The following is a 12,056-nucleotide window of genomic DNA, read 5'->3' on the forward strand; positions in this document are numbered from 1 at the left end:
TAAACTAAAATGTGGAGGAGAGGTTAGCGCGATGATGACAGTCACACATGATCATTTTTCCGTCTGAACTCCGCCCCCGCCCCCTCCCTCGCGCGCAGCCGCTGGTGCGCAGCTCCTCTCCTTTGCCACTGGCTCGTGTCGTCTTCGTCAAGTGAAGCAGCCCTGCAGGAGGTGTCAGTGCTTTTTAGTTTTAGTTTAGTTTAGCTGGTAGGCTGTCCTCTCAGGTCAGTTTATAACTCACGGTGAGCTCGAGAAGAGCGGCAGAAACATGGAAGAGACGGGCGGCGCAAGTGCGTACGGGGCTTCGCTCGCTGGAGGAGGCTTCGACATTTATAAGTTTATCCGACAGCCGCAAACTATCGTGCGGGTACTCAGCTGGGTGAGTAGAAGTTGATGTTTTAAAAATGTTCAGCGGTTTAAATGAGACAGAGAGAAATGTCTAACATGGCCTAAGAACAGGTGCGCCTGGCCCGGAGCCCTGACTGACTCTGAGGGCTGGTTAAATTATATATATATTTATGATTTTTGTTGGCTAGAACAACAGGCTACTGTATGCAGCGTCTCCACGGGGCGTCATGTTGCATGCAGCTGGTGTATGACAGCAGCTCGGTGACAGCACAGGTCAACACTGCTGTTGTCAGAGGACAAAAGGCAGAAAATTGTAAGACACACAGTGAGATCTCCGCTTCTAGAAGCGAATTACCAACTAAATATAGTCTGTATAATAACCTCTTCGTAGCCTCTGTCACTGTAGCTGTGCTTCGAATGAGCAGTTGACTAAAAGAGGATTATGACATAAGTAATTGCCTTCTTCTACAGGATTTAATGTTTCTGAAATGGCTAGAAGACAGTTTAAAAAAATAGTCTTTTTGTTCATGAGAAGTTATAGAGAAAAGGGGAATTTGCATATGGAGGGGAATTCATGTACCAGGGAAAGTTCTGGGAAGTTTTTATACACTGCTAATCATCTGTTGCTAGGCAAATCTAAAGGTACAGATTTGTTTTGTGGTTAGGACACTGATCTGCAAAGTCCAAATTGAGTCTCAACCAGACAAGTGAAGTATAGTATTGTCTAACCCTGAGTGATTAGCTTTGAACTGTTATATCTGTCCTTGCCATCTCCTTGGTGAAAGGAAAGTAATAGATTTAGATCCTCATTTAATGGGAATTTTACTGGACATGACCACTTTCATCTCATTACAGGTTTAAATCTTGGATTACAGAGAGGACGATTGATGTTTTAAGTGTGTTTCGTGAAGCGTGAAGTGTTTGTTAGGCCTCTGGCTAATGTATGTGCAGGGTGAGTGTCTGCAGTGAGGAAACAGGCAGCTTAACCTGGATAGTGTATCATATCCAGTATGGTAGATGAGCACAGAGGACAGAATGTGCCCTTGGTTGCCACAACAGTTGTACATATACATGTGCTTGGGAAACTGTGTGAGTGTGTGTGTATATTAGAGAGAGATTACATGTGTGTCAGTGGTAAACAGGGGCTGATGGGCAGGTAAGGTGATACCTCTCCCCCTCTGTGATACCTCTGTGAGTGTGTGTGCCACTGATCTCCCTCACTCTCCCTCTCTTTCACACACACACACACACACACACACACACACACACACACACACACACACACACTTACACTTTGCAGCTGCGCTTAACTCATCTCAAATTCACGCCGGCTAGATGACCATGTTATCTCTTTCGATTTTTATAGTACTTCATTGAGCCAGCACCTATGGCATAAGAAAGGATTGTTCACCCTGTAACCTTGCCTACAGGTCCCAGAATGCACCACACCTGCTTCTGGAACAAGGAAATGTCTGTGTACAATGGCTCTTGTTCATTATGATTGTTGAATACCATCATTACACCTCCTCTGAAATGCCATAAAGATAAAAACCAAGTTCATATTCTTCAGCAACACAGCTGTTCTAGCTGTTAAACACTGCACTGAAACAGTACATTTCCAGTACATTTACTGGTACATGCACTTCTGGCAGAGTTTATGTGTGAATTCAAAAAGAGGGTGTTAGCATTATTTCTGCTGTTTACTTATACAACTTATAGAGCTTAGCAACATCCACAGAAACAATATACAACAAGTACATATGGGACATTGTAGCATTTGTTCGACATCTGTCACTCAACACTCCATCTGTCCATGTATGTCCACAAACATCCATCTGTTCTTTTAACAGTCCCTGTCTCACTTTTGTCTTGTGGTTTTGGAAGTCCCCATGTCCACTTCCCTAATGTTCATTCTGCTCATTTTCTTTACCGTGTGTCTCATTCCCCCAGCAGGATTATGGCCTCTTCTCCTTCTCACTCATTAAACAGTCCCTCTCTATCCTTCTATCCAGATCTCATTATGAGTGTTGTTAGTGAACTGGTGGCATCTCTGGAGTCACATGGCAGGCAGCTGCACTCAGAAGTAGGTCACATGGTTAGGTGGGTAACCAGAGCAGACAGTAGCAGACCACGGGACGGTCAGAGGGACCAGGCAGCAGCTAGCACTCCTCACTCTATAAACAACACAATGAACATGGGGGTGTTTCAAGAGTCAGCAACAAGAAAAGAGACTGTTTGTGATGGCTCATAATAATCTCACTGTGGTTCATGAAAAGTACAAATAGATATGGGTGTTGTTGAAATGTTATTTTACTCTGATGATTTCAGTAATATCTTCTGTAAAGGTTACTTTTAGAAGACACAAGATAACCCTGACAACATTTTCTAATTTTCTCATGTTGAAATTCATTTTCAAGCAGGGACTGCTTTGATCACCCTTTCTTGTTGATGTGTTATTGAGAGATGGCTCCTTAACAGTCCCCTGTATAATGTTAAAAAAAAGCTGAAAGTTGTTAATGGGTAAACTTGAAGTAAACTGTAGGATGTTTAAGATTTAAAAATTGAATTCTATGTTCATTCACTATGTTCATTGTCCTTAATTTCCAACGTCCTTTTTTTTCTGTTTCAATATAGATATTTGCCTTGGTGGTGTTTGCCTGCATCACAACAGAAGGATACATCAACGCTGCCCACAGTGCAGACGCCAAGTGCATCTTCAACCAGAATGACTCAGCTTGTCAGTACGCTGTTGGCATCGGTGTGATTGCCTTCCTGGCTTGTGTGGGCTTTTTGGTGTTGGATGTTTACTTGCCTTTCATGAGCAATGCACAGGAAAGGAAGTATGCTGTCATGGCTGACCTGGGATTCTCAGGTGAGGAAGAGCTTTAATGTTATATAAAAGCTTTAAAGCTGCACTAATCAATATTTTCAAACCCTTTTACCTCATTGTTTTGGTTTTACAGTCTGCAACTCTAATGCTCTGGTTCAGTCTCTCTGCTCTCATCAACTTCCTTTCCAGACACAATAAATAATGACCCACTGTACACTGCCTGTTCAGCATTGAACAGCAGACAGACAAAGTTGGCGACTAGTTGGTAAACAGAATTTAGCAACTAATGAGCCAAATATTTCCCTGAGTTGTTGGTGGAAAACAAAATGTAGCCACAAGGAAGCTGAAGATCAGACTTAAATTTGTCAGTGGACAGAAATACAGCTTTAGATTAATGCTAATTTTCCTCTATACCTGAATGTGCTTAGGCCGCTGTTTGCTAATGTGCTACCCGTATCAAATCTACAAGGTCAATGTAAGCCAATGTTGTGTTTACACCTGTTTTTCTGCTCTCTTTTGGCTACAAACATAAATCAATGCTGCTTTAAAGTGACCTCAAAAATTGGATTAGATTTCTAGGTCTAAAAAAATGTTTCTTTGCACAGAAATGATACAGTTTAATACTGTGATAGTTCTTTGTAAATTTGGGTGTATTTGCAGAGAGAGTGGATGATTATCAGAGAGGAAGATGTGTATTGTACACTGGAGTGGTCTGTAAAGGATGAAAATTATGTGAGAGCACAGTCTTGAAAGTTTTTACCACAGTATTATTAAGTGTATTTCTGCTCTGAGTGCCATTTCTCTTCTATAAGTCCCCACCCCCTTCAGTTTCAGTTTTCTTTTGTAAATGTGAACCTCTTCATACAGTAAGTCTCTGATTATTGACGTAATACGGGACAGACTGCCTGCCTGTTTTCCTGACATGTATTATTCATTGTTGCACACAGTAGATGGGTCAGCAGCAGGGTGGAGGGGGAGACCTCACAGATTTTTGCTGAAATTAAACATTCATCACGGTTCACAGTCAGCCATTCTTCAAGAAAACAAAGAAGTGCTAGTTTGAAAAACAGCCTGTGGCCATTTGACCAGATGGTGACAGGAGATCCCTTTTTCACTCTGTTGTTGACGTTCTCGTCCTTTTGTGTGGTTTTTCAGAGAAATTAATTTTTCATATCAGGGGATTTCAGCTGGGTGCTTTTGATACTTTTTTCATGCAGTGTGGAAAAACAATCGTTTATATCTGTGTCCGTGTTTGTGCATCTGTGTCCCTGTGTGTTTTCTAGGGGCGTGGACCTTCCTGTGGTTTGTGTGCTTCTGCCTGTTGGCCAGTCAGTGGGGTCGCACTCATGATGTCAGGGGTATCCCTCAGGACGCCGCACGTGCCACAGTGGCCTTCTCATTCTTCTCTATCGCCACCTGGGTGAGCAGTTTTTTCTTTTATTAAAATAGCTTTGATGTGAAGCCTCAACAGTGAGCTATAGTTTTAGTAAGAAGGCTAATAATATGAGTGCTGATCAGACTAAATTACTGATTATTGGTGCTTTTTGCTAGTGAAGCTCAAGAACCCTTATGTGCTTATACATATTTTATTTAGAATTATTTATTATTTATTTACAGCTTTATGACTGATGCATTTTTCTAAGCAAAAAAGCAGATGCGTGTATTTCCCCAAATGTCAAACTATTCCTTTAAAGCAGCCACTGACTTCTGTTGATGGCAGTATGGTACAAAATGATGCAAGAGACTTTTTGAAACCTGCTTGACATACTTAGATCACTGAACACATTTTCCTGGTAACACTGCTGACAGTACAAGGTTCTTCAGGTTGGTGCGTTCAGGTGCTGGTGGGAAGCTCTGACTTTTAACTTTAAGCTCAACAGCAAACTTTTGGAATTTTATTGGAATTATTACTATTGGAACCATAATAAAGTTGATCTCACATAAATTTCCATCTCATGCACTCCTCCAATAATAGCTGTAAACAAACAACATTATCTTATTGTTTGTCTTCTGGACTTGATTTTTATAACAGCACATGTTATAATTGCAAGGGCTGCAAGCTGGCTTTCAGTAAGTCACTTATTTTTTTGATCAGTGCTATGCTCATTTTTGACCCAACCAACATGAGACTACAACTCAAGAGACACCACTGTATGTTAAAAAAAATTCAACACACACACACACACACAAAGCCAGTAGAGGACATCAGTTATATATCAGTATACATTTTACACTGAATAGCAGAAGGAAATTTTAGCTTATGTCTAATTCAAATCTTACATGTCTGAGCTTCCCACCATCACTTGAACACACCACTCAGGAGACTTCTCAAAACAACTAGCACTATAAAGTGATAATACAATGATAATGTAAAGCAGTGACACACTGAATGTTAGTGTGATGGGTTATCTCCCTTAAGCAAGCTTCAAGTCTCTGCAGGTATATTTTTACACTGGTATAAACTGAAACCTGTCATCTGTCTCAAACTCTCGGACATGTTTTGGAACATCCTCAGCAGTATTTTATAGTGAGAGTGCTTTATTGAAATTCTGGAGGGAAAAAAAAAGTCCTCAGAGAACCTGTACTGACCTCTGCATTTTCCACATCTCATCTGCGCAGGGAATCCTAGCCTACTATGCCCTGGGTCGTTTTCCGCCGCGGTGTAAATGAAGTTACCATCCCAACCTACACAGAGCCGCCACCGGATCACCACAGTCCTTACCCTCCAACCTATGCCCCCACCTCTTACAACCCTACCACCTACACCCCTACCACTTACACAGCCTATCCCAGCAGTGTTCCTGACATGCACCAACAGCCTCCCTTCACCGCGAACCCCCAGCCACAAGGAGACGTCGGCTACCAGCCGCCCAGCTACTGAGACAAAGGGAGCTCACACAGACGAGGTGGTGTCCCTGGTCATCTGTTGATAGAGCGATTGGAGTTGCACTGCACAGACACAGAGCTATATCATATTGATGTGGTTTGACATTTGATTAAACTGAGCAGTGCAACTGCAAGTTAGAGATGAGGGACACAGCAGTTTACTTCACAGGGTCTGCGGTCAGGTTTTAAGACATCAGGCTGAGTGCTTAGATTAGTGCTGATGATTGGGTAATCTGACCTTAGACCACTGTGCAAAGATGCAACTTTTACCTCACATGGGCTGATCCTGAAGCAGAGAATTAGGTAGAATGTACCCAGGGGGTCAAAGGTCACATATTATGTGACGCTATGAAGCTCCAATCAGAGTGGAAGAGACAACACAGAATGTCTCTCTTTACTCGCTATTGGAACCTGAGAATGTGCATTTGTATATAGATTTCACTATGCAAAGCTGCCATTTTTATGGTTGCATGTGCCTGATTTCTTTTCTTATTTGGTTTAGTGGGTTTACCCCTTCAGTTATCATGAGGACCTATATACAGTTTAGGATATATTAAATTAAATGTTATTTGGGAGTAGTGTGCATTTGGGAAAAGACCACTAGAAAGCCAAATATCCCTCCGTGATTGAGTTATGTTTTGTGACATGTGGGCTATGTAGAGATTATGGAGTTAGGCTTGATAGCCATATAACCATGAAATCACCATTGGAAAAAAGTTTTCAGGGTCAAGCAGTCTTTGTGCTCCTGTGTTCACCATCTCAACTAGTGATGTTTTTAAGACCACTTTATTCCAATGAAAAAAAACAAAGACCATCCATTTACTGAACTCTGACCATGGCAAATGTAACATACTTGTGTTGGTAAAAGTGGGTTAAATGTGCCAAATACAGTAATAGAGGTGTTAATTGGGCATTCATAGTCAGTGTTGCCCTTTCAACTTGTAGCTAACATCCTGATAGACAGGAGGGAGGGGAATGCAGATAAATGCACTTATTGAACAGGTTTATCTGCTGAGCATGCCCTCATTTAGAAGAGTAACTTATTAACCAACAGCTTCCTCTTCAATCCGTCAACAGAGAGACCTCGCACTTCCTCCAAGGTCTTCCTGACATTTAGTTTTTAGAACACTGATGTTTATCTCCTGTTTACAGGATTCTCAATTTAAGCCGTTGAAGGCAGACTGCAGCCTGTGTGTCTTTACACATGGCAGATTAACACCTCAGCCTGCAATGGTGAGAATCAAACACCTGTCTTTAGAGAAGCTACTGGTTTACTTTGTTGCTTTGTGCCCGCCAGTGATATATTTGTCAGTTTAACACCCCAGCTGCCTAGCTGTTGTAGCTTGGTTAATGAGACAGTCAGAAGTTGGCCTGAGGTCAGTTTTTTTTTTTTTCATTGTTTCAAGGTCGTTGCGGGGGTGTAGGCTGACTTTTGATCAGTGAATGATATACCAGAAATTGAATGTGGTTATATTTATTGAACACGACGCTGTGAATGGTACTACATTGGAGACATTAATAATGGTGAAAAAATATTGTTGATCATGTTGTTTGACCTTTAGAAGAAAACGTGCGTAACTTACTGAACCCAAATACACTGGTCATGATTTTTCATTTGTGCCTTAAGGAGGGAAATTGATGTTGAAAGGTTTTAGGGGTAAAGGAAAATGAGTGAGAGTAAAATGTGTGTTATATTTAGGATAAACAGCTGTGTATCACAGCTGCCCTCACTGCTGCGCTTGAGTGATTTCTGCTCATTTTCATGCTCTGGAAAATCAGTTAAATCTGTTCCTCAATGAACACTTAAAATCTGTGTATTCATAAAACAGTGAAGACTATAGTATGTCATAATTACCCAGCTTGAATAATTCATAGATAAGATAGTGGATTTCTAAATTTGTGCCTTTAGACTTGATGTCTCCAGCTTCTCCCTATAGTGTTGTAATAGTAACATGAGGCTAAAATTTGACATGTATTGTTGATTTAATGTATATTTAAAGTGAGAAGTAGCCCACATTGAAATTATAACTGCTCAAGTTTTGCAACATTAATTAGCTTGATATCTTGTTAGATTCAAATTTACTTCAAGGTTCATGTTTTAGATGTGAGGAGACTATAATGATTTCTGTAAAATAATTTGATTATGATTTAATGCCTACTTCAAATGTTTTAAGACTGGCAGAAAACACTGGCCAGATCTTGTGCAGCTTAATTTGTTTTTCAATTGTGTTTCCAGGTATGTTTTTGTCATCACTGAAGTTGTGAAGTTGCCATATGCCCTTTTGTTTTCATCTTATGTCATGGTGTCAGAAGCACAACAGTGATTTACTTGAGACTTTACAGAATAAAATCATTCACAGGATGTTGTGTCTCATCGAGGACATGGTTACATTCATGTACGGCAGTAATACAGGTTTTCTAGTATTGAGGAGATATACTTTTCCATTCCAGTCTGCCAGTTCACTGCACAACCTTGAGCCTGCCAGGATTTAAACAGGTTATTTTGGTCCTCAGTTGCATGTGAGGGCATTGAATTACATATCACACAGTTAGTGCAACAAGTTGAAAACATTTCTGTTTATGTTTTGTAAGTGTGAGAAAAGGAGCATTTCCCAACCATCTCTTATGGAAATCTTTTGGAGAAGCTGTTTTGAAGCCATACATTTTTCTTAGTGTCGAACTGTGATACAAGTGAAACATGAGACAACCTCCTTACAAATGATGGTAGACAATTTTTTAAAATGAGAAAATAAATTAAAACTTTATATATGACTGGATAATGCCACTGTTAAAGAGGTCAAAACATACCAAAACAAAGGTTACACATTTTACTCATTGTCAGGGTAAGTTTCAAGTGCATTTCCAGATTAATCAAGTAATACAAATTTGACACAAAAGACAAAATGAAATAAATTGAGTTGCTTATACCCAATTACACAAACCCATCCCAAAACATTTAAAAATTAGTATCAGATAAAACATGTACAATACTGATTGATTTTGTCTTAGTTTTGTGTTTCGAGGTGGAGAGCAGAGAAAAGCTTTCTGGGAACTCTGCAGTCCATTTGTTTTCCTGAGAAGGCATGTTGTGGAGTTTCATTCCTAAAGGGTGCATGGTTCTCTTTGTCTGCCACCAGACCCCCATAACACTTTCTACACACCGCTTGATACTTGTCAGCTCCACCGATCACTTCCACCTATGGCGCAGAAACAAAAGTTGACTGATAAAGATCTGATGAAAAAAAAGGGACTTTGTTTTATATTCACTGCAAACTACACATAATCTACTCACTCTACTCTTGAGGGTGGGTTGGTGGGTGCCATGGACAAAATATCCCAATATTATAGAGGCTTATCTCATTGTTAATGTAATGTTTTTATTTTAAAAATAAAAACATAATATGAAGTCAAACACACCCTTCATAACAATGGGTTTTCGAAGTCAAGACTCAGGCTGTGACAGATTTTGGTAAAACTGTCACCACCATCACCACCCTTCAGAAAGCGTTCTGAATCACTGTATATGGTCACCTTATTCATTTCGTAAATTTGCCTCCTCACCTCCTTCTCGGCTCCTATCCTCTTGGTGTAGGCGGCTTCTTTGTAACACTGCATGCAGACGGCGTGGAGTTTCACCACGCTCTCTGCTAGAGGAACAAGGTTAAGGATGTTTCCAAATGCCTACAGGAATGCACAGGACAACAGAAAGAAAAGCAGTCAGCTTTAATTTCATTACAGAACAGACACACTATAGTGTGAAAAAATGCACACATTGAACCCTCTGTCTGTTAAAGTGCTGCTCATGCAGATTGTTCACAATCCAATCTCAAATGTGTTCCTTGTTTTGGACATTTTGTTGTGTCTATACCCACACTGACGCATCCATCTGCCCCTTCAGCAGCCACACAGCATCTGTGTGTCAATACAAACTGTTTTCCAGCATTACTCTGACATGTAGAGACAAACACGCAGGCACTTACCTTTCTCTGGAAGGTTCCATCCAAGGCAGCTACAATGACTGTCTTTCCTAAATTGGCCATCTCCTCACAAAACTCCACTGTGTCTGGAAACTGCAATAACACAGAGGAATCACAGATTTAGTGGGGTGAAGCCTTCTTCCTGACACATCTGTCGGAGTCTGTTATGAATCCTGGATCTTATTGGGTTCCTCTAAATAAACACTCCTCACTAGTCCAGACAATAAGACAACCTGGGGTCCCTGGAGGTGAATAGTAACTAGTTTAAGCCAAAAGAAGAAAGAGAAAAATATACAATACATATATACTTACAAACTGCCCTTCATCGATTCCAATGACACAGGCATTGAGTGCCAGAGATCTCACATCTCCCAGACAGTTGGCTGGTACAGCCTCCATTGTGTTTCTAAAAGATGGACATGGATATGGTCAGGGAAATGGATAAATAAAAATCAAAAAGGAAGGTATCCAATAAATACTTTTACAAATTACTCCCTGCTTTAGTCATACTACTACTACTACTACTACTACTACTACTACTAATAATAATAATAATAATAATAATGATGGTGATAATAATAATAATAGTGATAATAATAATAATAATAGTACAGGAAAATCCTCATCTACCAAAGGCACTCGCCACCTCAGTCAACTCAGATTTTTGCTTGGATATCATGGATCAGATTAGTAAGAACAAACAGTATTTCTTCCTGTTTGCTCCAATATCAAAAGCAACTAATACAGTTCCTGATTTCCTCCAATTCAAATTTAAGTGTGCTCTTTAGATAAGGAGTTAAATACAGTGCTTGTTTATGTTATGGGAACCAAACTTGTGATTTGGTAAGGGTGCATTTGCACTATTTGTAGTTGGGTAACAAATGGTTTCATGTTTCCAGTGACAGCCCTTCCCTTATGTCGCAATGTGGGAAAATTGCATACACAGCTGTGCACAAATTAACATTAAGCTAAGCAAGATTGTGAAAAACTTATTCAAATGAAAAAGTAAATAAAAACTCACTTGTCATGTGTAGCCATGCCTGCGTCAGAATAACGTGTGTCTTTGGCATATTTAATCACCAAGCAGCTATACTGGGCTATCTGGAAACGGCGCACTCTTCTCATCAGTTCAGTGCTGCAAAGAAAATGACAATAATTTAGTGAACATCAGTGACAACAGTCTGTACATTTTGTGCATGAAAATATATTTCTTCAGTCATGTGACAATGTCCCTCGTGATTTCATTTTATTGTACCATAAGCATGTGGCAATAAACACTGTATAACATATTTCATGTAAAAGTATAAAATCAGTGTTACGTGGAATTAAAATCGTAAGTATTAATATACAAAGCATACAGGCTGTACGCTCTATAACATAGGATTCATGTAGCTTTTACAGATGATGGGGGCTGGGTAAACAATGCAGATTTGGCGGGAGGGAAAGGTCTGGGTGGTCAATATTGTTCTAATAATACTTTAAATGGTGAATATGAATGACACTAGCCAGCTACACATGTAAACAAAACTGCCGTTTTGATGTTGTGAATGGAAAAACTCACCTTTTGCCTGAAAACATCGGTCCAAAGATGACCTGAAAATAACAACAGCAGAGAGACTGTTAGACGAGCTCAGGCAATGACTACACGTACAGAATTCATTTAAAAACACAGCTAATGTTAACATTGACTTCATGTCTTGTTTGCTTAAGTTGAACCACGTTAGCTGGGCTTAACGTATCGACTAATTTAGACAAATAACTTGGTAACCTTGCATTAATTAATACAAACCTGAATTTGTCCCCGGGCTTTCCTCGGTGAATTTGGAAGAACTCTCGGAAAATCCACACAGTCCATTTTTACTAAAAGAGGCTGTTTTAATAAAGGCGTTATTAATTTAAAAAGAAAAAGAGAGGTATTACGAGTATATTCGCCCTCAAGCTGAAGCTCTGAAACAACAAATTGAATATGGCGCGCCGGCAGCTACCGGCTGTCGTATTTATACCGGAAATGGACT

At 40.0% G+C, this 12,056-nt stretch overlaps 2 protein-coding genes across 3 annotated transcripts; one reads left to right on the forward strand and one right to left on the reverse strand.

The window, feature by feature from the left end:
- The first annotated feature begins 110 nt into the window (after positions 1–110).
- On the forward strand, positions 111–8,426 carry syngr2b (synaptogyrin 2b). The gene is given in 5 exon segments (XM_018664754.2): positions 111–379; positions 2,983–3,220; positions 4,462–4,598; positions 5,798–5,827; positions 5,829–8,426. Coding segments are annotated over 5 exon segments (747 nt in total). The 5' UTR covers positions 111–268; the 3' UTR covers positions 6,060–8,426.
- Positions 8,427–8,626: 200 nt separating this feature from the next.
- On the reverse strand, positions 8,627–12,032 carry tk1 (thymidine kinase 1, soluble). Of its 2 annotated transcripts, none has more exons than XM_051070791.1 (7): positions 11,831–12,032; positions 11,603–11,634; positions 11,063–11,176; positions 10,354–10,447; positions 10,045–10,134; positions 9,596–9,745; positions 8,627–9,261 (listed from the first exon to the last, which is right to left on the reverse strand). In XM_051070791.1, exons 1-7 carry the CDS (start codon positions 11,894–11,896, stop codon positions 9,070–9,072), a joined length of 738 nt encoding a protein of 245 aa, XP_050926748.1. In that variant the 5' UTR covers positions 11,897–12,032; the 3' UTR covers positions 8,627–9,069. The 2 variants fall into 2 exon arrangements, with proteins under 2 accessions (XP_050926748.1, XP_018520271.2); XM_018664755.2 differs by having other exon boundaries at positions 9,626–9,745; positions 11,831–12,027.
- Between the last annotated feature and the right edge of the window lie 24 nt (positions 12,033–12,056).

This window comes from Lates calcarifer, linkage group LG5, assembly GCF_001640805.2.
Source record: "Lates calcarifer isolate ASB-BC8 linkage group LG5, TLL_Latcal_v3, whole genome shotgun sequence".
NCBI lineage: Eukaryota > Metazoa > Chordata > Actinopteri > Centropomidae > Lates > Lates calcarifer.

What these genes read in the sequence shown, in the direction of transcription:
- tk1 (XM_051070791.1), bottom strand. Translation starts at nt 11,896, where the DNA reads ATGGACTGTGTGGATTTTCCGAGAGTTCTTCCAAATTCACCGAGGAAA. An exon ending in GGCATGGCTACACATGACAA is followed by an intron (nt 10,448 to 11,062) that starts GTGAGTTTTTAT and finishes TCCATCTTTTAG; the next exon opens with AAACACAATGGAGGCTGTAC. An exon ending in ATGGAACCTTCCAGAGAAAG is followed by an intron (nt 9,746 to 10,044) that starts GTAAGTGCCTGC and finishes GCATTCCTGTAG; the next exon opens with GCATTTGGAAACATCCTTAA.